Raw genomic sequence first — 25,540 nt, 5'->3', positions numbered from 1 at the left:
AGGAGATTCCTATTTAAGCATATTTCTTGTGATCAAGGATGGACCAAAGAAAGAAGATACAATAATACATTTTATTTAAAAGCACCTTTCAGAAGACTGAAGGACACTCTACAGAACAAGCAGAACAATAAACAATAAAAGTTAAAGTGAACCGGCAGTCACAGACAGTATGCACTTTTGAACAGATGTGTTTTGAGATTAAAATTGAACTGGTCAAGGATGTCTGGAGGGAGAGGATTCTAGAGTTTTGAGAGTAAAGTGCGAGAAAGCTCTCCCTCCCATGCTGCTGTGGTGGGAAGCATTAATTTGAATTGTATTCTGAATCTAACCGGGAGCCAGTAGAGCCGCTGTGAGACTGGGGTGATGTGATGAATGAGGGGATTTTGGTAATTATGCAAACAGCTGAATTCTGAACCACTTGTAGCTTATGGAGGAATTTTTGAGGAAGGGCAAAGATAAGAGAGTTACAGTAATCAGTGCAGGAGTTGACAAGGCCATGGAAAAGAATGGATGCACAGTCAGGGCAAAGGGAGGGACAAAGGCAATTACTGTTGCATGTTAATTAGTTTGTTATAAATGCAAAGTAGGCAGAACGAGTGATGGTTTTGATGTGAAAGGAAAAGGATAGTGTGCTATTGAAGATGACAACCAGACACTTAACCTGAGGGGAGAGGGGGGGGGGGCTATAAAACCATCTTGTCACAGGGACAAATTGTCAGCTTTGGATAATATAGATTTATTTCCTACAAGGAAGATATCAGTTTTATCACTGTTCAGTTAAAGGAAGTTGGAAATGAACCAGGATTTTATTTTGTATAGTGTTACATCTCCAAGGTAGATGTTTTTTTTGTGTGTGTACTTAATTCTTTGTCCTGTTCTAGGCTCCACTTTCTCCAAGATGAGGTTGCGGCTTCCTGAGTCCCATTTCAATCAGCAATCTCCTGTGCCCTATTTAATGGCTGTGATCCTGCACCTCGGTGCCTCTTGGCCACTTGCCCGCCACACACCTCTTGCTTGTGTTGTAGGCACAAATGCCTTCTTTGGCATTGTTTTAATGTAATCTTGGTCAGACTGCTTTGGTAGGGGAGAGCTGCCCTTTGTTTACACCCCAGTTTTCTCCTGTTTATGTGATTATTAGGTATAGGTTAGTTTGTAGGTTTGTACTATGTTGTTTTCATTAGTGTTACGTAAGTTCTTCTTTTATTTTCTGGTTAGGGTTGTTTTGTTTGTTATGTTGGCCTGGGCTCTCCCTGAAGTTTTAACAGTCTGAGATGTAAATAACTTAAAAATGTTTGAAAATAAATACTTAAAAGGTCATTCTGCCTCTTCAATTCATTTCTGCATTTTATGTCAGTCCCTTATATCCCCTATATTACGCCAGGGGACGTAACAATAGGCAGGATGTGAGGGAAGAAGGTGGGAGTGTAGAAGTTAAATTAAAAATGGATGTTGAATTTCACGAAAATATTGCTAATAGGAGAATGTAAATAATGAAAAGTAGGGGATCCCCAATGGATCAAGCCCTGGGGCATGTTGGTTGTGACAGGGGATGAATGGGAGCTAAAGGACTTAAGTTAAATGAACTGATTGCAGTGAGATAAGAATGAAACCAGTCAAAGTGGGTGTAAGTGATGCGAATTCAATGTAATTTGTGGAGAAGGATAGAGTTAGAAATTGTATCAAATGCCAAACTCAGATCCAAAAGAATGAGAATAGAGAGTAGGCCTGTTGTGTGACCGGTTATGTGTTCTCCATCTTGTTTTGTCAACAAATGGCAAGGTATGGGCTTCTTGATCAGGCTTTGCTTGGTTGGCCTTTGGTTTCTAATTACCACCACCCGCTGGACTGGAGGTGCTGTGCAGTTTTCTTTACAACGTCCCCATTTGTCATTAGGCTGATTTAAACATTTTTCAGTGCATTTGAGATCAGTGGAAATGAAAAACACACAAATAACATAGGTAAAAAATTGCCAGGTTTTTAAAACCTTGGACATACAGTGGAAAAGGACTTTTACCCTGCTGGGTCCTACTGAGGAGGTTACTCTACAAAAATAATTGGAATTGTATTTAGATTAAGTGATACAGGCAACTTCATTTACTGATCATGGGACATCTGGAGGTATTTGGTTGCACTGGGTTTGATTTAGGAGGATCAGAGTAATTGGGGTAGGACAGAAATGCTTGGCATCCCAATAAAATACATTGAAGTGTGTTGCAGTACCATGAGAAAATGTGAAAAAGGTTGAGCTTACTGCAAAGCTTTATTTTCTTATCCCCTCTCTGTTACAGCCACCTGCATGTGCACTTGGCCAGTAGAAAATTATCCAGATAACTCTGTCTGGTAAATATAACAGATAAAGAAAATATATCTATAAATATAGGACATACCAATTTTTGAATTACATTTCCCTAGTCTTTGGAAAAGTCCTGGGTGCTAAAAAAGTACATCACATAAGACCCATAATTATTGCTCTAAATCTTATATCTGGCTTGTCCTCTTTAAATTCTCAGTTCCATTCACACATCTTCCGAGAAACGATGATGAAGAGCCCACACTGACTCAGCTTGTTATCTCTATCAATACGCTGACCGCTGCTGTCTAATAGTGAGATTGGTGTGCATGTATGAACAAAGGGGTCAATCTGTACACAGTGCTCTGTCAACACTTTCACAGAAACTCCTGGTAACAACATTACTGTAGCTTCCTTTTTCTTTCAGTCCTGTGGCCACAGCTGTGTTTGAGTTCCCTTTTCTCCCACGTCAGGAGGTCATACTTAGGATATTGCTGATTCCAAAAGCTTTTTGCCCTTGTATCTGTGGACATGCTTGACTGAATAAATGCCCTCATCATCCTTCCCGAAACACTTTCTTTTACTGGATTAAGCTCAGACAAAACGCTCTTTGTTCTGCAGCTGAAGCTCCACCACTACGCCAACATCAGCCTCCCGTAACGTTGGTTGGTGCTTAGGTCTAGTGTCCAATACCTGTGTTCCCAGCTGTTACACTGACCGTTCCATCCAATGGCAGCAGGCTGAAATGCCACTGTACGTCCCAGCACATACCCCCACACTAAACCCCCCACAACTTCAGCACCTCTAATAGCATATCTCACTTTTCAAAGTTTCCATTGCCCTCAAGCTGGCAGGACTAAGGGAAAGAAAAACACAACAAAGACAACCAAAAGGGAAATTAAATCTATACGCGAAAAGCTGTTTTTTCTTTTTATATTAGCCCATAATTTTGGAGGTGAGTGTATCTTTTTTTTTATCAATGTGTGACAATAGACTTATATAATTGTGTAACCTCAGTTAATCTTGTGTCTTCCCTTCATATTAGATCAAATGATTTGATATTAGATTTACTGACATATATACAACTCTCTATGAGGCTGTAAAACAAGTTTGTACTTTATGGCTTTTTGTATGGAGCCTCCTGTACATTTATTTTTATTTTACATATAAATATTTATAATGAGACATATATAATACTATTTTAGTTTATGTAATAATGTAATATTTAAATATGTTACAGTGGCTGCAAAAACAGGTATTATGGAGAAAATGATGGAATTGGGTCTTTTGATTCTGCTGGGTCTGCAGCCGGTGGTGGGAGCTGGGTGAGTTCTTGAATGTTCACGCTAACAAATCTTTTACCTGATTTACCTAAACTTGAAATTAATATCACAAAAGATATGTTAAAAGAATTAATTGACATCATGCTATACTACTACTTTAAAGGGTACATATCATGTAATATCTACATGTTTAGTCCCGCCCTCAATTTTCTGCACTCTAGGAGTGCAGAAAATGTTTATGTAGTTTGTCCAGAGGCACGGTGGATATTTTTAAGTTCTTTTTGGGTCATATTTTTCAAGCAGTTCAGTTTTGTCCGTTTTCCAATATTTTATACAATACCAGTAGTTGCTGTAAAACTTTCTCTCCCACCCCTTTAAAATACATCCCTTTGCTATTTGCATTACTCATAGTAGAGAAGTTTAACACTGTTCTGGGTTTGACCAAAATCTTGCCCAGCATGAAATTTTTACATGTCTATTTGTTCATTTGACATGCATTTATGCTTATCCTAGCTTCTTATACCCATTAAGGTTAACCTACTGCACATATCATTTTAGTTTTATGGTAAATCAGAGGATTAATCCATATTTTAAATATCCCCTACACATATACTGCTGTATATGTCACTTTAATCCCAAGCCAATGTCAGGGACCTTTTGCACACATTTTGTTCTTTTTATTTTTTTTTTAAATTAGTCCAGTACCATATCTCTGTTTTATAATTCATGTGCTTCAGATGTTTCTTGCACAATAGGTTTGAGAGTAATGTAATTTCAATCGTATGTGTGTCATGTAAGGAAACATCTCAAACAATTTGAAAATTAAATGAAGTGCAATATGTTTTTGCCAGTCATCAAAGAAAGTTAAACTCATATTATACAATCATTACACATAGAATTATATATTTTGAGCATTTGTTTCTTGTAATATTGATTATTATAGCTTACAGATAATGAACAAACCCAAAATTCAGCGTCTCACAAAGTTAGAATACTGTGGAAAAAGTTAATTATTGGAAACTCATGGTGTCACACCCTGATCAGCTAAACAACTCAAAACAGCTGCAAAGGTTTCCTGAGCCTTTAAAAGGCCTCTCACTGTGGGTCAGCAGGCAACACAATCATGGGGAAAACTGCTGACTGGACAGATGTAGATTCTTGTTTCTGTCATCAGTTAACTTTTCTGTTAATTATTTACGTTAGTAGTTATTCGTGTTTCAGTTTTATTCCTATTTTTCTTCCTGCACTTTCTCAGTTTGGTAATTTAGGTTATTCTTCTCCTCCTGCCCCTATCAGATCATTGCCCTCTCTCCTTCAGTCTAGTTACCTTCACTCTCCTCACCTCTGTTAATTGCCACCTGTTCCTTCCATTTGCTACCCTATATAGTCAGCCGGTTTAGTCTCACTCAGTGTTAAGTCCTCTGTTATGCAACCCTTGTTCTGGTCCATGCTCTGTTGTGTTCCAGGTCCCTGTGTCTCCTTCTGGTTTGTTATTTATTTAAAGAAACCACTGTTCAACTCAGCCTGCGGTTCCACTCTACTGTCTCTATTTCCCAAATTAACTTCTTGTTTGCAATAAATTCAGCAGCTTTTTTTTTTTTTTTTAAATGTTTGTATAAAAATATTTTCTTTTTTAATACCATTATGAATTCTCATGCCTCTCCACATTTCTGTTGATCCTTTCATTGCTAGTTTTAGCAATGAAGTGTTCTTCAAAAACTCTTCTTAGCTCATATGTCCAAATAAAAATGTATATTCATGCCTGGGAGTTTCAAGAATTGGCACCAACATTGATTCTGACTGTCTAGATGACTTTTTGATTAAAAAAGTATTTTACAGTCAATGTGTGTTAAAGCAGGCTGCACAGTGGCGCAGTGGGTAGCACTGTTGCCTTGCAGCAAGAAGGTCCTGGGTTCAACTCCAACCCTGGTTCTTTCTGCATGGAGTTTGCATGTTCTCCCTGTGCATGCGTGGGTTCTCTCCGGGTACTCCAGCTTCCTCCCACAGTCCAAAAACATGACTGTTAGGTTAATTGGCTTCTCTAAATTGTCCTTAGGTGTGAGTGTGTGTGTGAATGGTTGTTTGTCCTGTTTGTCTCTGTGTTGCCCTGCGACAGACTGGTGACCTGTCCAGGGTGTACCCCGCCTCTCGCCTAGTGAACGCTGGATATTGGCACCAGCAACCGCCATGACCCCATGAGGGATTAAGCAGATCAGAAGATGGATGGATGGATGTGTGTTAAAGCACTTTGAAAGGGTGGTAATGGTACAAAAAGGCCAAAAGCTAAAAGGCATGAAACATTGTAATTTACCCAAACAGACAACTTGGCTTCATATTTGGTGATTGAATACAGCAGTTCAAAGACAGAGTTTCCTTTAGTACCATTGCAATCCAGTGAATAAAAACGACAACACAGATGATGAAAATATAATCATATTTCAAATTTGTTGTCTGTACTTTTTTCAGCTTTTTATTTGTGGGTGTTCCCTTAACTGAGGCTTTTTGGTGCTGAAATTGACAAGATGAAGTTAAACTCAAAATTAATAATTTATGTGAAAGATTTAGGTTTAAACTTTTATAAGTACTCTTTTACTTTACCAACATATTCCACTGATTCTTCATAGTGACCGTCTTCCCACTGACTATGCCCCTTGTACACTCCAGCGTCCAATGCAAAATATGCCGTTCGGCAATCCACACTGGATGCATTTAGGATCTGTTCATTCATCCACAGAGCTCTTCCCCCCTCCCCCCTTTATTTTTAAATGTTTTTTTTTAATTGACCTTCTCCTACATAGTTGAAGTATGTTTCAGAAAATGCACTATTCATTTGCTATTGTAAACAAACTTCTTGGTTGGATAAAATATATATATATATTTTTAAATCTGCCAGTGTTTTGAATAACTTCGGGTTTTACCATTAATGTCACATTTCAGACACTGGTGTGAAAACATAGTGGAGGAGAGAGTGGAGTGGGTTCTATCCCCACGTCTACAGCTTGAAGTGAGCTGCTCTGAAGTTTACCAGTACAGCACCCAGGGATGGAGACTGGATGTGGACAGGCTGCGCACCAAGCATGGGGGAGATGACGGTATTGCACTATATTACAAGCAACAGGGACAGAAAGCATCCTGTTTCTTGTACAAGTAAGTGAGCATTTCCCATGAAAATTGTATGTTAATTAAACCGTACATGTTTCCTTCGTAAGCTAAGAATTGGGTCAGCAACACAAATACTCGGGCAGACAACATTCTCTCTGTCACAAAGGAGAAACACAACAATCACAAGCATGTCAGCAAATTACTGCAAGCTTGTGGTTATCCGAACTGGGCATTTGTCAAGTCAGCCAGCTAGCAGAAAAAGCAACACTGCACCTAACAGAGCAGCAAACAGAGAGATGCAAAAGCATTATCATTCCATATGTGTCAAGAGTTTCAGAGAAACTTGGGGAAATCTGTTCAAAATACAACATACAGGTAAATTTCAAACCTAAGAACGCTCTACAACAAAAACTGGTTCATCCCAAAGCTAGAACACCCAAACCAATGCTGAGCAAGCAAAAAATGAAACAGCTACATAAACGCATAATGCAGCACAGGAGGGTCAGCATCCCCGGGCAAGATTCAGCAGTCCACCTGCACCTCAAGAACAGAAGATACCACTTTTGATGAAGATTATGTCAGATTTTGGACACAGAGAAAAAATGGTTTGAAAGAGGGATGAAAGAAGCCATCTTGGTCAAAAGAGAAAACCCAACAATGAGCAAAAGTCCAGTTGCCTCTGATTTTAGCCTGTTTGCTGATGTGATGACCCAGATAACTGAGAATTTGCACAGGCGTATTTCTGAATATTTATTTCACACAGGTACAAACAACAGATCCTTTATAGATCTCTACATATGCAAGCATTATTTTTGACTGACCACTGAAATGGAAATCCACTTTTTCTCTGTTGTCAGTTTTCCCTTCAAACTGACAACTGAAACTTTTGGTAACAAATACAAGTGGATCTTCTTGTCTAATGTCTTTAAGAGAGGTGTTTTGTTGTCTGTATGAATAAAGGTATTGCTGTTGTACTTATGCAACCTGTTTTATAAAGTTAAATATATGTTCAATATAAATTAAACATACAGTGGAAATATCCCCATTGTTTCCATTATTTATGGTAGTTACAGTTTTTGATGAGAAATAACATCAACAGAAAATCTAGGAAAAGTTGCAGAGTAAATTAAAGACAATAGCATGTTGAGTATCCCGGCTTAGTAATTAGTGAGCAGGCCTTTGTTTCCTAAGGACAGAGGGGACTCTTTCTTTGGGGTTGGTCAGCAGGTTTGCACACATATCAGACTCTTCTGAATAGAAACTGTAAAGCAATTTAAAGCGTCAGCTGTAGAATCGAGGGCTTGATACTGACTTCAGAACACTAATGTGCTTCTTCCCTACTAATTTATTTACGGCTGTTGTGATACGTTTTGGATCATTATCGAACTTAAACACCCATCCTAGGTTTTGTGACTGAGGCAAAAAGGTTCATCGTCAAGATTTTTGCCAGTGGCCTCTGTACGTAGTGAAGTCATCCTCCATCTTCATCAGGAAATAGCCACAAAGCAAACTAAATCAGCATCTGTTCTTGACTACAGGGATTGTAGCTGAGCTCAATTCTACTGTGGCCTGATCACTGCTAGACAGGGAACCTTCCCAGGAGTGGCTTGCCTACTAGAATTAGTTCAAGATTTCATCGACTCATCCAGGAGGTCACAAATGAACCCTGAACATCTAAAGTTATGCAGACAACGCTGCTCAATTAAGTTCAGTGTTCATGATTAAATAATAAGAAAGAGACTGGGCAAAAATGGGGTGTTCCAAGGCCAAAACCACTGCCAAAAATAACACTGAAGCCAGTCACACAATTGTAATTGATTGCACTTACAAGTCCAGCTCTGAACTGACAAAAAGAAACAAAAAGAAAAAAGACAATGGCCTAGGTAAATCTGGACTCAAATACAGTTAGAATGTTGTGGTGTTACAAATACATCTGAAATAAAACATTGCTGCAGTTGACAGAAACACCTGGTGCTGTTGGCTCTAAGGGTGACACAACCAGTTTTCATCATTGGAAATATATTTTTTTTCTGCTCACTCCTGTTATCTTTCTTTGATCTGAAAATTAGCTTGAAGAGCAGGAATATTTAAGTGTGACGCAACTGTAAAAACAGAAAGTTAAAACTACAATAAACTCCTGACCCTATTCATTTCTTCATAAGGCTATCTATTCTTTTGTGATCTAGTTTGACATTCTCTCTCTGTCCCATAAAAAAGAACAACCATAAGATTTATAGGCTAATAATTTCTTTGTAAGTCAACAAACAATATTAGTAGCAACTGTTTATTTCAAAGATTTCAGATATAAACCCAAAGACGACCTGTGTAGTTCATAGTCTAGTTTCCGCATGTGTCTCTCCTTTCATAGGCCCCCAGAGATGGAAAGCCAAGCAGTGAATAAGACAGTGAGGACCTGCTGTGAGGGATGGGGAGGACCTCACTGCTCTCAAGGTAAGAGCAAGAAGCCCCTGAGTTTCTTTTACATGCACACATGATTTCAGTAAATGTAGTTGATTAAAATGTAGAGATTTAATCAACTAAAATTAAAATAAATGCAGGTACATGAAGTGTTAGTGAAAAAGAACTATGGCTAAAGCACTGTTACACTTTTCTGTCAAAATTACCAATTTCCATCTTGCAGCATTTAACGTTATGCTTAGGTTTAAGTTGCATTTCTGAGTGCAACTCTTTATTAGGGGGCTCAACAGAAGTAACCGTACAAAAACTGAGGAAAGGCCGTTTTTGATGCTGAGGGCATATCTTTCATTTGCCTCTTAGGTATTGGGGTGCGTGGTCAGTGCTATTCCACGTGGAACTGTGAGGAATTCCCTGGAGTTCATAACGCCTCACTCATGCCAATGGAGCAATGTTGCAGCACCATGTGGGGACTTAGCTGGAGGAATGCCTCGGACCAAACCTGTTTGACTTGCACCTACACTCTGCTGCCAGGTCTAAAAATGCATGTACACAAAGGATGTTAATACGTGAAAAAGTAACTCTGTGCTCAGAAATTGGTAACTTATGAATAGAAAGATAAAGTATGACACCTGCCCATGTAAAAGATATCTCACATGCACTGCCTCTCTATCTTACCTCCAGACTCCCAGTCCTCTCCTCTGGTGCGGAGTGGGCTGCTGGGTACTGTGAGGCTTCCTCAAGGCTCAGCCACATGCATGTCCTGGGGTGGGACCCACTTTCGCACTTTTGACCAGAAGCACTTTCACTTCCAGGGAAGCTGTACGTACCTTCTGGCCTCATCTACTGATGGCACCTGGGCCGTCTACATCAGTACAGTCTGTGACCAAAGAGGAGGCTGTAGCAAGGTGACATTTCCACCTCAAACCCATCCGGACAGTGATTACATAGCTTATATTGGTAGAAAGCATATCTTTGCACTACATCTGTTAACAATAATAAAACATCTCTGCATGGATGTTCATAAAATTTCAGGCCCTCAGGATGATGCTGGGTCTGGATTTGGTTTCTATTCATCACAAAAACCTAACTCTGAACACCCTCCCTCTTCCTAATGGAGAGCCACTATTTCAAAATGGTAAGACATTATCAAGTCATATTTGCTATGAGTGTTGTTTATGGGTCTCTGCATCAACCATGGACATAGGAATATATAAAATCTTTAGACTATTTCATTTATTAAGTGGAGAAATCCATCTAAACCAACTTTTATGTGAACAATTTAATTCCCCTGAACCTTAGAAATGATTAAACCACCCTTTGCAGCAACAGCTGCCATAAAGTGTTTGCACTGAAGGAATAACAGTTATTTTGAATCACTGTGGAGGATTTGCGGGTCATTTGTCTTTGCAGAATTGTTTTAGTTTGGCCCTGTTGGAGGTTTTCACTTATGAGTTACATGTTTAATGTCAATGAATATCAGATCTAAATCTTGCTGTAGCCTGGGTCACTCCAAGAACTTTTGCGAGACATTCTTCTTAAAACAATTTCTGCTAGATAACAACCTTTATGGTTCCATCAATAGCAAGTCCTACAGGTTCTAAAGCAGCAATGTATTTCTAGACTATCACATTACCTTCACTGTGTCTGTCTGTCAGTATGAATTTCTTTATCTAAAATTATGTGTTTTAAACTAGATGTATTGGGATGCCATCCTAAAAGTGTTCCACTTCTGTCAGTTCACCAAAGGCGTTTTTGTGAGACAAGAGTTTGTCGTCTTTTTGTTCAGGCATGGTTTTTCACCATGGAACTCTCAAAAGATGTCCTATTCCTATTTTTGAATTAATGAACACTGACCTTAACTGAGGGAAGTGAGATCTATGATGACTCAGTTGTTTTTCTTTAGTGACCTCCTAGATTTATTGTCATGTCCTCTTTAACTAATGTTAGTAGGCCGGCCACATGTGAGAAAGTTTAATAATTTCCCCTGTTTCTTCAAATTGGGACATGATGTATTGCTTTTTGAGATCTTTAGTCTACTTCATTTTATCATTCAGGTTCTATCCAAGTAATTTGCTGATTCTCTGGGCCTGGGAGAATTAAGGCCTAGGAGCCGCTAGTAAAAGTCAGTTTTACTACCTTTTTTTGGTTTATTTTGGTTATTCCTTTCCTTTTAAAAAAATAAATTAGCACTGTGCATTCTGGTCATTCAAATTAACACTGTGCATTCAAACTGTGTTTGGACATACTGTCATTATCAGACTGCAGACCACGTTGAGGTGCCAGTCAAAAACAAACAAACAAACCAACATTTATTTGTTTTTGAATGGCTCCTCATCCGTCATTCACGGAATGAACATTACTTTTGGAAAGCAGTAGTTTATTTATGTAGTTTAGCCGTAGGTCATGTCCTTCTTCCAAAGTCTCCACATCACATTTCTTTTGACTTAACTCGGTCAATTTGGCTACAGTTGGTTACACATTTGGTAGAGTTGGTTACACAGCTTCTCCTCCAAAGCAATTTTGCTAAAATCTGAAAGTCATCCTGATCTCCATTGAATGTATGTATGCATGCATTTATGTAAAATCCCTGTAAATTCCCATTCAATTATCAAAAGTCATTATATGTTTTTCTTCCATAAAGATTTGTTTGTTGTTGTTGCTTTAAGGAGTGAGTGTCTACTGGCTCGGGGACTTTGTATTTGTGGAGAGTGGAGTGGGGGTCAGGGTGAAGTTTGACATGGTCAACACAGTGTATGTGACAGTAACCTCTGAGCACCTGGGAACCACCAGAGGACTTTGTGGAGTCTTTAACAACAACGCTAATGGTGAGAATATGCGCAATGGAAGTTCACTATATTACGTTGCAGTTTTCCAATTTTTTTGGTAGACCTGGGTCAAACATAGGTTCTAAGGTACCGTTGAATCTTTTTCTTTGTTATTATTACAGATGATTTCACCACAATGGCAGGAACCGTCTCTCCGTATGCTGCCAGTTTTGGCAACTCATGGAAAGTTCCGGACCAGCACATCGAGGTGCTGTGACTTACTGAGCTCTTTTGGATTACTTAATCCTTATAACTGTTTTATTCTGTTTTTTTTTATTGTTTTTGTCACACTCCCAAATTATGATGCTTTTGCTAACATCCATATTTTAGCTGGTACAGCTGTGGTAGGAAACTGAGCCTCTCTATTTGTCCATCAGGACTGCAGCGATGCAGCTGAGCTCGGCCACAGCTGTGATGTCGCTGGAGAGCCACTTCTACGTAGGCAGGCAGAATCAGTGTGTCATCAGCTGCTGGAAAACCCTTTCACACACTGCCACAGCCAGGTCAGAAACTCACGATATCAAGTGGAATCACATACAACAAGAGGAGCACTAATCAGAACGTTGTGGCCGATTTAACTATCCAAGTTTTAAAAATCCTTGTCCTGGTGATATCGTATTAAACCAATTCTGGTTTCTTTTAAAATTATACAAAACTCATTAAAACCTTGTATTCTCATGTCCTTGTTGTCTGCTGCTGGATGTTAACCTGAAAAGGTCTTTTCATCAACTGATCAAATATTTTTAAAAATCTCTCTTGATATTTTACCTTCATATTGTTTTGTTTTTCAAAAATGTAACAAAACTCCATTGTAACAAAAATGTTACAATGGAGTTTCATTGAGTCTGTTATGCTAACTAGTGCTAATACATGACTGGGGTTATGATCCTTTAGTGTTTGGGCTTCTTTTCATCATCATCTTTATTTGTAATTCTAAATCGTACTGTATATTCCTATGACAATATGTCCTCTGCATTCATACCATTCTACAGTGAGCAATGGGCTGCAGAGGAGCATTCTGGGACTAAGGTCTGTCTGTGGGACCCAATGTGCTATTTTATGGGATTCAAACTGGCGAATGTGCAGCCTTCCCAGGATAGTAGTTTGCTGCTCTTTTCACTCTTACATCATTTTCCAGTTGTTTATGTTCTGTAGGGGTGTTGCTTTGTTATTTCATTCCATTGTGTAGTGGCTAAATGTCCTTGCTTAAAATGTTGACCATTTCTTTCTTTTGGTGAATGCAAATAACCACTCAGTCAGACGGAATGAACGAGTCTACGCGTGTTAAAGTTTGAACGATGGTAGAAAACAGTGTGTTCGCCCCGTCTTTATTTTCAGTAAGCCAAAACACACATCAGTTTTTTTTTTTATATTCCCGAGACGCGCGAGCTTCGCAACGTCATCACTCAGCGTCAGTTCCTATCAGCTATCTATTCAAGATAATTTTAATCATTAAACTTAATGCATATTAAACTAAAGGGAAATTATAAACATAATAAATCAGTAATAGTTATAATGCAGTTCTGAATATTCTATGATATGTAAATACTAAACATATCCAAAATAATAACTAAATATGAGCGTAAATTACTGAATAGAAAAATGGCACCAACATTTCCGGCCCCTAATTGCTCATCATGGGGATGACAATTACACTAAACTAACTAAACTGAAGAGTCATTTTCTATACTCAAATCCCAATTACGTAAATGTACTAAGATCCAAACATGAACAAACTTAAGTACATTAGTTAACAGACAATTAACTGGATGAAATGTCTTTCACTGTCCATGAGATTCTTCTGCCTCCAACAAGAGACACAACTTATCAATAGGTCTCTCAAGGGTGTTGGTCTTCGTTTTCACAAGGACCCGACGAACAAATCCTTGGGCGTCGGGGATGGTCTTCTCCACTCTTGCCATCAACCAGGACCCTCTTGGAGCCCTTTCATCCACAATGAGCACAACGTCCCCTTCTTTCACGTTTCTCTTCTTCTCCAGCCACTTCTGCCGTTCTTGTAGGAGAGGCAAGTATTCTCTAGACCAACGCTTCCAGAAAATGTCGGACATATACTGCACCTGCCTCCATCTTCGTTTGCAGTACAGATCTTCTTTCTGAAACGTGCCAGGAGGGAGTGCTGGCCTTCCCTTGAGTAGAAGAAGATGATTCGCTGTCAGTGGCTCGAGGTCATCGACATCATCAGATGACTTGGTAAGGGGTCTGCTGTTGATCACTGCTTCCACTTCGCACATCACAGTGTGCAGACATTCATCGTCTAGACACTGAAGCTTCAGAACACTGGTAAGTACCTTGCGCACTGTTCTTATTTGGCGCTCCCAGATCCCGCCATGGTGCGACCCAGCAGGCGGGTTGAAAATCCAAGTAACTCCTCTTTGCAGCAGAGCTTCAGAAATCTGAGACTGATTCCAGTCCTTCAAGGCCTTGCGGAGCTCGTGTTCTGCAGCTACCAGATTCGTACCGTTGTCGGATCTCATGACTTCCACTTGCCCTCGTCTCGCAATGAAACGTCTCATCGCATTTATACAGGAGTCTGTGTCCAGTGAGTGTGCGATTTCAATGTGGACGGCTCGGATTGTGAGGCAAGTAAACAAAACTCCGTAGCGCTTGACTCGCGCTCGTCCACGCTTGGCTTCAAAGGGGCCGAAATAGTCCACGCCGACATTGGTGAAGGGTGGGTGATCTGGCTGAAGACGATCTGGTGGTAGATTTGCCATCTTCTGTTCACCAACTGCAGCTTGACTCTTTCGGCAGTTCACACACTTTGAAAGCACACTTCTCACTGCTGCATTCCCTTTGCATATCCAGACTCTTTCTCTCAGTCGAGCGAGGGTGTGGTTCCTTCCTCCATGCCCGGTCTCCTCATGTGCATTCCTGATGATCAGAGTTGTGACATGATGATTCTTGGCTAGAATAGCCGGATGCCTTGTGTGTTCCGGCAAGGCTGCCTGATGCAGTCTTCCACCAACCCGGAGGACACCGTCTTGGACGAATGGATCCAATCTCACGATAAAACTGCTTCTCTTGACCTTATCACCCTTTTCCAGTGCACAAAGCTCCTTATGAAAGGTTTGTCTTTGGCTAAACTGGATGATAGCAGTTTCTGCTCTCCTGATGTCCTTGACATTAAGATGGGTTCCTTTCAGGCCAGATTTCCATTTCTGCATATGGTCTTCAACGATCTTAGGCTTCACAGTTTGACCATCTTGAGACTGGGTTTGAGACTCAAAGATCTTCCTTTGTTCACACAGATTTTTAAGCAACTCCTTCAGCCTTAACATCCAGGCAACGGCCTTCCTTAGACTGTGCCAGCTAGAATAATGATGAATCAGCTTGAAGAGAGGGTCTGTGCTTGAGTTGGCGGTGTTGATGATGTTCACAGTGATCTTGCGCTTCACCTCAGCATCATCTTCACTTATCTTTCTAGAGAACTCTGAGAGGACCGGCCAGTGAGACTCGTCCTTAACAAGGAAGTCAGGTCCTTCAATCCAACTCTGACACTCCATGAAGTGCTCTGCCTTCATTCCTCATGATGCGTGGTCAGCTGGATTAGAATATGTACTGACATATCTCCACTGAGCTGGCCTTGTATTCTCTCTGATTGTCGACACTCTATTCGCTACAAAGGTTTTGAAACGAGCGCAGTCATTGTCAATATATCGGAGAACAGTGGTGCTATCTGTCCATAGCACGGACTCCTTGAGATTTCCCATCCGAAATTCTTGCTTCATGAGCTTGTCCATTTTCACCGCGATGGTAGCCGCAGCCAGCTCAAGACGTGGCACAGTGATTGGCTTGAGCGGCGCCACCCTGGATTTTCCTAGAAGAAACGAGCAATGGACTTGACTGTGGCTGTTCTCAATACGAACGTAGCTGACGACTCCATAGCCATTCTCGCTAGCGTCAGAGAAATGGTGTAGCTGCGCTGACACCACCAAACCAAATCCCTCAGGTTTGATGCACCTCTTGACAGAGAAGCTGGCAAATCGGCTCAAGTCAGACAGCCAGGTGAACCATCTGTTCGCAATGTCTTCAGGAATGTCATCATCCCAGGTAAGTTTCAATCGACAAAGATTTTGCACAATGGTCTTAGCCAGAAGGATGAACGGTGACAGGAAACCAAGGGGGTCATAAATTGAGCTTACGACTGATAGGATACCCCTTTTGGTGACAGGCATGTTCTTAACAAGGATGCGGAACTTGAAAGAATCTGATTCTATGCACCAATCCACTCCAAGTGCCCTCTCCATGGGTAGCTCATCCCTGTCCAGATCTAGATTCTTGATCTCCTTTGCACGCTCATGTTCGGGAAGTGATGACAATACTTTACGGCTGTTGCTAGACCATTTAGCCAAATGGAATCCTCCACTTTCGCAGAGTGCAATGAGGTCTTTGGTCAAAGAAATAGCCTTCTTCTCGTCAGATGCTGAGACCAGACAGTCGTCTACATAGAAGTGCTCAAGAATTGTGGTTACTGCCTCAAGTGATGACCTATCTTTCCCATCCTCTGCAGTCCGGCGCAAAGCGTAGTTGGCACAGCTTGGGCTGGACTTGGCCCCGAACAGGTGGACAACCATCTTGTACTCACGCAGAGGCTGGTTCAGATCTCCCTCTGGCCACCAGAGGAATCGCAAAAGATTGGAATCTTCATCAGGGACTCTCACTTGGTGATACATCGCCTCTATGTCTGCTATGAGTGCGATGTGATCAAAGCGAAATCTTGTCAGGACTCCAACCAGACTGTTTGTGAGGTCCGGCCCCTGTAACAACTCCTCGTTTAACGACTTCCCTTGGAACGAAGAGGCGCAATCAAAAACGACCCGCAACTTCCCCTTCTGCGGATGGATCACGCCATGATGGGGAATATACCATACTCTGCCATCGTTGCGGTTGCGCTCGTTGGCAGGGACTTCCACCGCGTAGCCTTTGCTCAGCAGATCTGACACGAATGCTGTGTAGTCGTCATGGAAGCGGGAGTTCTTAGCAAGTTTCCTTTTCAGGCTCGACGCTCGTTGCTCAGCAACACTCTTGTTGTTCGGCATCACAATGTCTTTGTTTTTAAGAGGCATACCAATGCAGTAGTGTCCATCGATTTTCTTGGTTGTTTGTGTCACACACTGCATGAATTGGATGTCTTCTCGTGACATTTCTGACTTCTCTTCGCAGGCTTGCTCCGGAAAGTCATGATTGTACTGCCGCAACAGCATACTGTCCACACTGCTGACTGACACTCTGTTGACTGAAGCACCATGACTGAAATGACTTGGTTTGTGGTCATTCTCTTTCTTCAGAGGGCCATTCACTCCCCAGCCAAGGGTTGTCTTTATGGCATAAGGCCCGTCGTTTTGACTGTGGATTATCTTCCACGGCTCCATTGCAGAGTGAGCATTCATTCCGATCAGCCACTCCACATCTGCGTCGATCTGTGGTATCCGCACTTCTTGCCGCAGATACGGCCATCTCTCCAGGTCCTTCTCTACAGGAACATTCTCTTTCGTTACAGGTATATCCGTGTGGGTGTAAACATCTGGCAGGCTGATGTATTTGCTCTCTGTCAGACCGCACACCTCTAGATCTGAGAGGACAAAACAGGACACAGGCTTTTCCTGGCCCATGGTACGTAGTAGTACTTGAGTTCTCTTTCCATTGACACCAAGTCGCCTCATCAATATTTCGGAGCAAAACGTTGCTGAACTTCCTGAGTCCATGAACGCATACGTTTCCATGGTGTTGTTGCTCTTCTTGGATTTGATACGCACCGGCACAATGGAAAGGATACAGTTGCTGCCTCCGGCCCCGGTGACAGCTGACAGTTCACCTTTGGATGACACTTGCTCTTGTCGGCTAGAGTGTTCACTAGTGAAGCCTTCACTTGACTTCTCAGGCTTGGCAGTTGCTTGGTTGCCATCTTCCTCTCTCTTCGTATGAAGCAGAGTAGGATGTTTCTTAGTGCAAATGTCACACGTAGCTTTCTTTTTGCAATCTTTTCCCATGTGCCCCTGAGTCAGACACCCAAAACAAAGACCTTTTCCTTTAAGGAATTCAATTCTTTCTTTGTTCGGCAGACTTCTGATTTTGTTGCATGCACTCAGAACGTGTCCCTTGTTGCAGAAAAGACATGGCTCTTGAAATGCGTTGCTAGTCTGCTTAGTCTTTTTTGAGTCAGAGGACTCATCTGCTGGCATTACGCTTGTTGCTAGGCCAGTGGTTCTTTTCAATCGACCCATTGCAGGTTTAGCGCTGGACTTGGACCTTTCTTTTGCATCAGCAGGGTCTTTGACATCACCGAACAGTGGGTCCGAAGCTATCTTAGCTTGTCTGTTGATGTACCCTACAAGATCAGCAAAGTCTGCTCTCCTTTTTTCTTTTTCTTGAAGGTCGAAAGCTACAACTCTCCATCTTTCCCGAAGCCTGAAGGGCAACTTTTGGACAATGATCCGAAGGTTGCTCGGACTGTTTATTTCCTCTAGGTACTCCAAATTGTTTATCACATTTTTGCACCCAGTCAGAAAGATAGAAAAGCTGTGGAGCGACTTAGCATCTTCTGCTTTAATTGGAGGCCATTTGACAGCCTTGTCAACGTAGGCTGCAGCTATTCTCTGTTCGTTGCCATAGTGATAAGTCAATAGCTTTCTTGCCTCCTCGTAACCTTGTTGTGCACTCATGTGTTGGCAACTTCTCACCAATTCTCTCGGCTCACCTGTGGTGAATTGTTCTAAATAATACAGACGATCTGCGTCGTTGTCTGTCCGGCTTTGAATGATATCCTCGAACGCTCTCAGGAACGGCAGGAACTCAAGAGGATCACCACTGAATTCAGGGACTTTGCGTTGAGGCAAGTTGGCTAGTCTTTGTTGCGTAACTAACATCTCAGTGATGTCCTTCTGTTTCAGGATCCCCTCACCAAGTTCAACTTGCCTCGCACCAGGATGTATGCTTGCATCAGGACGTGTGCTTGCAACATCGTCTTTTTTTTTCTTCACCTGCACATGAGCCACGTGGGCTGGAACATGAGGCACACGGTTATCTGACATAGCTTGAGGATAGTTTTCAGATTTTAGTCTAACATCTGAACCATGACGTGGGATGATTGTGGCTGCATGCGTGTTTTTGTTCAGGTATGAATGCATTCCATCTTCCATGTTATCATATTCTTCCATCACCTGTAGTCTCGCTGTGGATTCTGCGACAGCAGTCTCGAAATCTAATTTCTCCAGTTGAGTTCTCATCTGAATTTTCTGATATTTCAGCTGTGCTGCAAGATGCGCTTCCTGTGCGGCAAGCTGCGCTTCTATTTGAGCCTCTTGCAACTGCAGTGCTTCTTTCCTCTTAAGTGCATCTGCACGCACCAATAAAGCTGCTCGGCGAGCTTCCTCTTTCTTACGCATAGAAGATGCATGAGATGACACATTTGACCCCTTTGAGTATCTACTGCATACGCTTCGTGCTAGGACTGAAGCTTGCTTCTGTTGCACCGTGGACACACTGTCATCTGGATGCACTTCTTCGGCAGCAGACTCTTTAGCAGCAGGCTCCGCGGCAGCAAACTCATCTTGCTGTGTCGCAACGACATCCTCTGGAGCCTCATGTTCAGTGGCTGCCTGTACAGGAGCAGCCTTGGCTTGCTGTTTTATTTCTATTATCCACTGCTCCAATGTGGACAAAAAGTTTTCATACTTGGTGAGATTAGGCTCACTCCAATACTGCTGGTCAGCTTTTCTTTCTTCTTCTGACAACAGTTCGCTTACTGTGTTATTTACTTCAATAAACTCATTCAGCAATTTTGAATATTCTCTTAAATGATCCTTCTCTAATGCATGTGCATTGGAAACATTGCTCATTAAATTGTCAATTTCCTCTGATTTGGAAACAAGGCGTGCTAAAACACGTTTTCTTAGAGACATTTGCTTATCAAGCTTCTCCTCTAATGCCTTTGAAGTTAACTTGATCCTTCTTTTAGTGTCTAGCTCGACACTGTTTTCCATCTTGTTTCCACCCTGGAGCACTTTGATCTGCTGTTATTGTTAAATAAGTCTCAGCAAACTCTAGCACACTTCTGAAATCCAAATAAATTTTCCTTTAATCTTAAAACATGTAGTTTTCCAAGGTAAGATACAAGGCTTTATTTTCAGAGACAAGCTTGAGCTTCTTCTTAGCTGATGTGACTTGTTAACAATAATGTTTCCCAAACCGTCATATATGGCTTCTTAACTAGCAGCGCAGCACACTTGAAACTTTGAACATGACTAAGCCACGTTACTTGGTGCAATTACAGTGAAGCACTCATGAATTTTCAATCATTACTTGCAAGTCCGAAGCTTTGCTTATTTATTCATTCGAATTTGATATTTTTGTACTCATCCATCATCATTGAAGCCGTCTGGAAATCCGCTGGTGTGCACCGCCCTCTGCTGCTCCAAGCAGGCTGGCTTCCTTCATGCACGCGAGCCCAACGCATGCGCTGCGTCCCTCGGTTTCCTTCGATAATTCTCTCGCCCTCGGCGACTGTTTTCTACTTATTGTAGTGGCTAAATGTCCTTGCTTAAAATGTTGACCATTTCTTTCTTTTGGTGAATGCAAATAACCACTCAGTCAGACGGAATGAACGAGTCTACGCGTGTTAAAGTTTGAACGACGGTAGAAAACAGTGTGTTCGCCCCGTCTTTATTTTCAGTAAGCCAAAACACACATCAGTTTTTTTTTTTTATATTCCCGAGACGCGCGAGCTTCGCAACGTCATCACTCAGCGTCAGTTCCTATCAGCTATCTATTCAAGATAATTTTAATCATTAAACTTAATGCATATTAAACTAAAGGGAAATTATAAACATAATAAATCAGTAATAGTTATAATGCAATTCTGAATATTCTATGATATGTAAATACTAAACATATCCAAAATAATAACTAAATATGAGCGTAAATTACTGAATAGAAAAATGGCACCAACACATTGTGTTTAGTTTTTTAGCTTATTTGTGTGTTCTGTTCTTTTTACATTTTGAATTATGTCTGTTAGATTTCTATTACACTTTCCCCGTGGTTTGATAGCATCTTTGTCTCAGCTTAGTTCCATCCTTTGTTCATTCTTCTCCCAACTTCATTCTCCCTGCTTATTTTCTGCCTCAGCAGCTCCATATAATCCCTTGATTAACCCATCTGTCTTCTGTAATTTTTCCACTTCTACATCAATATATGAGCTCATTCTTCATTGCTGGATTCTTCTGTTTGTCCATTCAACTGACAAGTAGTCTGTGACTCTTCCCGTGTCTCCGTCAGTCATCTATGTCCTGTTCTCCTTGTGCCATACCATATGAACATATTCTATTGTTATTACTCTCTTGCTGATTAAGTCTGCACTCGGGTCCTTCTCTAAACCAACAACCATGACACTACCTCTAGTAAGGCACCTTCTTATTTAAAACAGACTGCTATCCATCCAGTTTTGAATAAAATTACTATTTTGATCCTTCTCTCCTTGACATTTCTAGATTCCAAACTTCCTTTCACTCATAAGATCTTAGAGACGATTGCTGCTAACTGCTGCTCTGGATCAGCAGAATTTTTTTTTTACAATTTTCAGTTAGATTTTTGTAGTTTTGCAATAGTTATGTCGTTCAACTGAAGCTACATTTACACAATGCTGATTACTGTGGCCACATAGAAAAGTGCAAGCTTAAAGATGAAACCGCATGAAGCCGGGGGAGCCGTATTATACCCACTGATGTACCTATGCAACGTCAATGAGTGGAATAGGTATTGATATATATATATATATATATATATATATATATATATATATATATATATATATATATATATTAACAAAGCCAAAGAGATTTTTGTTGACTCCGGATCACTGGGAACTCTATTGCACTGAGTAACTGTACTTACTGCATCATCAGATTCAGATTTATGGGAGCACGTTTCCATTGTAGACAGTTTCATCTGGATTGGATTGACACAGTAAACTGTTCTGTCCTGCTTGTGTTGGATCTTCCCTCTGCTTTAATTAAAGTTGACCATCACATTCTGCTTGATAGGCTACGGTGCTGGATTGGTTTATAAGGATCTGCTTCATACCTTTCTAACTGTTTTCTCCACAGTTTGGCAAAGGGCTTAGACTCTGCTAAATGGTCAATGCCAGACACTTTTCTTCAGTTAAATGAAGAGAAAACAAAGATAATTATGCAATTTAGGATTCTTTTATTACATGAAGAGCCTTTCATGGGCACCAGGTAATCTCAGAGGACTTCAACACCCAGATTTCCCTCGCATATCCCAGAGGTCCAGTGACCATTAGGTCTCGTTTCTACATATTTCATCAAAGTTTTCTCACCATCACATTCTTCTCCCCGATGATCACCAAGGCAATGTGTACCACAGATTAACATAAACTGTGAAGACCAGTTTATGTTAAACTAGAAGACCTTGCAAACAAGATAATTAGCAGAGAATGAGTTTTCAGGCCCATGATGACCAGTATTGGGCAAATTACTTAAAAAAGTAATTAGTTAAAGTTACTAGTTACTTCTCCCCAAACATTTGTAATGTAGTTACTGCTCTATCAAAGTAACTGGTTACAAGACAAAGTAACTATGCAGTTACTCTTTATAATAAAAAATATCAATGAGTTTGGATGACCTTCCTGTTACTGAAACCGGAGAGTTTTTTTGCTGCATCAAATAGCTGTGCACAACCTGGCAATGAGGCATGGGATCCATCTCCTTACCGCTCTACCACCTGATCAGAATGTCAACTCAACCCACTGCCACCTCCCCAACAAGAGTAATTTCCAGTGTGCGATTTGCAAAAAAACCAGAGGGGGGGATAATTTCAAAAGTTGTATTAAAGAATCAAAGTTTTTTTTAATAATGGTTAGCTAGCAGGTGCTCTTTCAGGTAGCTAGCTAGATCCAGTAGGTTAGACTTTTGTTTTTAAACTTGCGCCATCTACTGTCAGGACTCAGGAGTGGGTATTAATTTACTTTAACCGCTTTGAGCAGAAAACGTAATAATACTCTTTAAATACAAACAACAAAATTAATTTACAAATGTGAAGGACACAAGACGTATTAATATCGATTTTGAAAAATCCATCATATTCAGGGGTTAAAGCAAAAACAATCAATTTGACTGAAAACATTTTCTAGTCAGCCCATATATTTCTGGGCCGTGGACGTCATGCCACCTTAGTAACCTCATTTTCTTATTGTAACAAGTCTACTTTAACCAAATCTGACATTTCCATTGACAATTCCTGTATCTCTCCCACCTTCCACCTTCAGAGCCTTTGCACCATCAAGGACAGCCCTCTGCATAATCTCCTTCACTTTCTACATCCATAACATCACCTGGTTAACTTTCATATTTGCAGCATCATGTAATGAATATGGATGGACACAAGAAATACCCGAAAACGAGTGAGTAAAACTTTAACAGTTTATTGAAGATGGTGGCGGCGCGGACCCCCCTGGTTTGTGCGGCAGCACACAGCCTCTGGCGGTTCCTGAAGGCAGAGTGGTGGGTTAGTGACCAGCGGGGCACAGAGGGAATATTACACGGAGCTGAGTCACTAACCTGGGGCACGAGGACGGCTTGTTTAGCAGCGTCTGGTTTCCAGGAAGCAGCAGGGCCCGTGAAGGGGTTATCCAATTCTTTGTCCAGGTCCGGTCCGGTTCTTTGACGGGAGGGATATCCGTTTAATCCAGCAGAGGTTTCCGAGGGAGAATCCAGAGACGGGTCCAGGTCCAGGTCCAAATCCAAATCCAGAATCACAATAATCAAAGAGTAGGCAATCTCAGAAACTTACAGGCTGGCAGGGTCCGAAACACAGGGAGGCAGTCCAAATCACTGAGGCTGAAGAACAGAACTCAGGCGGGCAGACAAATCCAACGGGGTTCAGGCTGGCTCAAAAAACAGGGGCAAAACGGGTCGACAGGCAGACAGGCAGACAGGTTCTCAGAAAAATGGCTGGAAGTTCTCACCGTGAGGCTCGAGACGTTCTGGCACTGGAGGCTGCGAGGCGCAGGGCTTATAAGCCGGTAGAGGTGAAGGCAGCACAGGTGCGCTGATTGCAATTAGCAGCTCCAGTGCCAGAAACGTTACACATCAAGCAAGTTCTTCCTTTGCACTTTTGCCAAACTGGTCCACAGTCCACTCACCTTTCCACTTTACAATTTCAAAACCCTCCATAAACTGCAGCTAATTCAAAAGACAGCAGCTTGCATCCTTACATCATCTTCTTCACACCTGTACATTTACTCTACTGTAACATTCAATATAAATCAATCCTATATACTCTGTGTCCCCACCTCTCGCTCATTGACTGCTGGAGATGGTCAACAGCCCCTCCACGACCTTCTTTGTTACAGAAAAGTGCAGGTGGAATAATATTTATGATTTTTTTTTTTACTTTTTCCGAATCAGACCCAGTAAAACCGGGACATCGTTTCACATTCCGACCCTGCTTCTTAAAAAAAAAAAAGCGCGTCATGCTAAATTAGCCGAGCTACAGCGTTACTCTTTCAGTTTTAAATAAAACATAACAGCAACAGACACACTTACCGAGGGAAGTTGTTGTCAGCTGTTTTATGCACTGAATCCAAAGAAAACCTTTGACTACCACTACTTTCATTCATGCATCTATGGTCAGTTTGAGATTTTCTTTTAAAAGTTAAAATGATTGAACACAGATAAACCTCAGACTGGTAGATTTCCGCTTTGCAAAGACCCGCCCTACTCTCCTTCTGATTGGCTAATGTCCTAGCTCTGCCAGATTTCATTGGTTAAGCGCAGCTTCTGTTTAAAATCTTGAATAAAAAGTCTAAACGGAACATTTTGCGCTCATTTTCCAAATGACGAAAGTCCCTCACAGCGACGGAGAACATTAAACCCCTGATAATATTACTTATTCAGAACACAAGGGGGAGGAATGTATCCCCCCCCCCCCCGCAAATCGCACCCTGGTCATTTCAACACAGAGCTTGACTCTGTGAGGATGTCATCCGATGTTTAAGAGCAATAAGGTTCACTTTTCATCTAGTGCTTTTAATGTGTTTGACCTGTCAGACATAAATTCGCACAGGTTACTCAATCCTGTCCTAATTTCTTTCAATTTATCAAATAACTGGCTCTGATTTTGCAGAACAACATTTGTCAGCACCTATCCTCCTCACCTGACTCACCATGCGCTTGTGGCGTTCTGGTGCCGGGGACAGCGAGACCCCCGGTGCCCATTGCCCTTTCACCCAGTCTCTCCTCACTCTGATCCTTCCAACCACCTACTGACTTATCATGACAACATATTATCCTACTGTGCTTTCCCCTCTCATGTCCACATTTAATAAAGGTATTTCTGTGAAATAGCATTTCTTTCCTCCTTTCTCCATGGTTGCAAATAACCAATAAATAACATTGCTCAGGTGGCTAGTTTAAATTCACATTGACATTCATGAGATGCTTTGCATTGATTTATGGTTAAATAGGGACGGGTGTGTAGAGGGCTGACCATTAGGTGAAACTTGGTACATAAACGACGAGGAACCTTGTATGCAAATGTTGAGGGCTGTGATTCATAAAGGGTACATTGCTTGGTGGTGTATG

At 41.3% G+C, this 25,540-nt stretch overlaps 1 protein-coding gene across 1 annotated transcript in view; it reads left to right on the top strand.

Moving 5' to 3' along the window:
* Positions 1 to 3,542: 3,542 nt before the first annotated feature.
* scospondin (subcommissural organ spondin) overlaps positions 3,543 to 25,540 on the top strand; it is a 151,229-nt gene continuing 129,231 nt past the window's right edge. Inside the window, exons 1-9 of the mRNA XM_036125764.1 lie at positions 3,543 to 3,615; positions 6,511 to 6,720; positions 9,044 to 9,126; positions 9,454 to 9,624; positions 9,775 to 9,998; positions 10,126 to 10,228; positions 11,760 to 11,918; positions 12,041 to 12,126; positions 12,296 to 12,421. Of these exons, the coding sequence (XP_035981657.1) occupies positions 3,551 to 3,615; positions 6,511 to 6,720; positions 9,044 to 9,126; positions 9,454 to 9,624; positions 9,775 to 9,998; positions 10,126 to 10,228; positions 11,760 to 11,918; positions 12,041 to 12,126; positions 12,296 to 12,421 (1,227 nt within the window). The 5' untranslated portion in view covers positions 3,543 to 3,550. The remainder of the gene's footprint in view (positions 3,616 to 6,510; positions 6,721 to 9,043; positions 9,127 to 9,453; positions 9,625 to 9,774; positions 9,999 to 10,125; positions 10,229 to 11,759; positions 11,919 to 12,040; positions 12,127 to 12,295; positions 12,422 to 25,540) is intronic.

The sequence above is a fragment of the Fundulus heteroclitus genome, chromosome 21 (assembly GCF_011125445.2).
Source record: "Fundulus heteroclitus isolate FHET01 chromosome 21, MU-UCD_Fhet_4.1, whole genome shotgun sequence".
Classification (NCBI taxonomy): Eukaryota; Metazoa; Chordata; class Actinopteri; order Cyprinodontiformes; family Fundulidae; genus Fundulus; species Fundulus heteroclitus.
The sequence above is the reverse complement of the archived record's forward strand: the minus strand, read 5'-3'. Positions and strand labels throughout refer to the sequence as shown.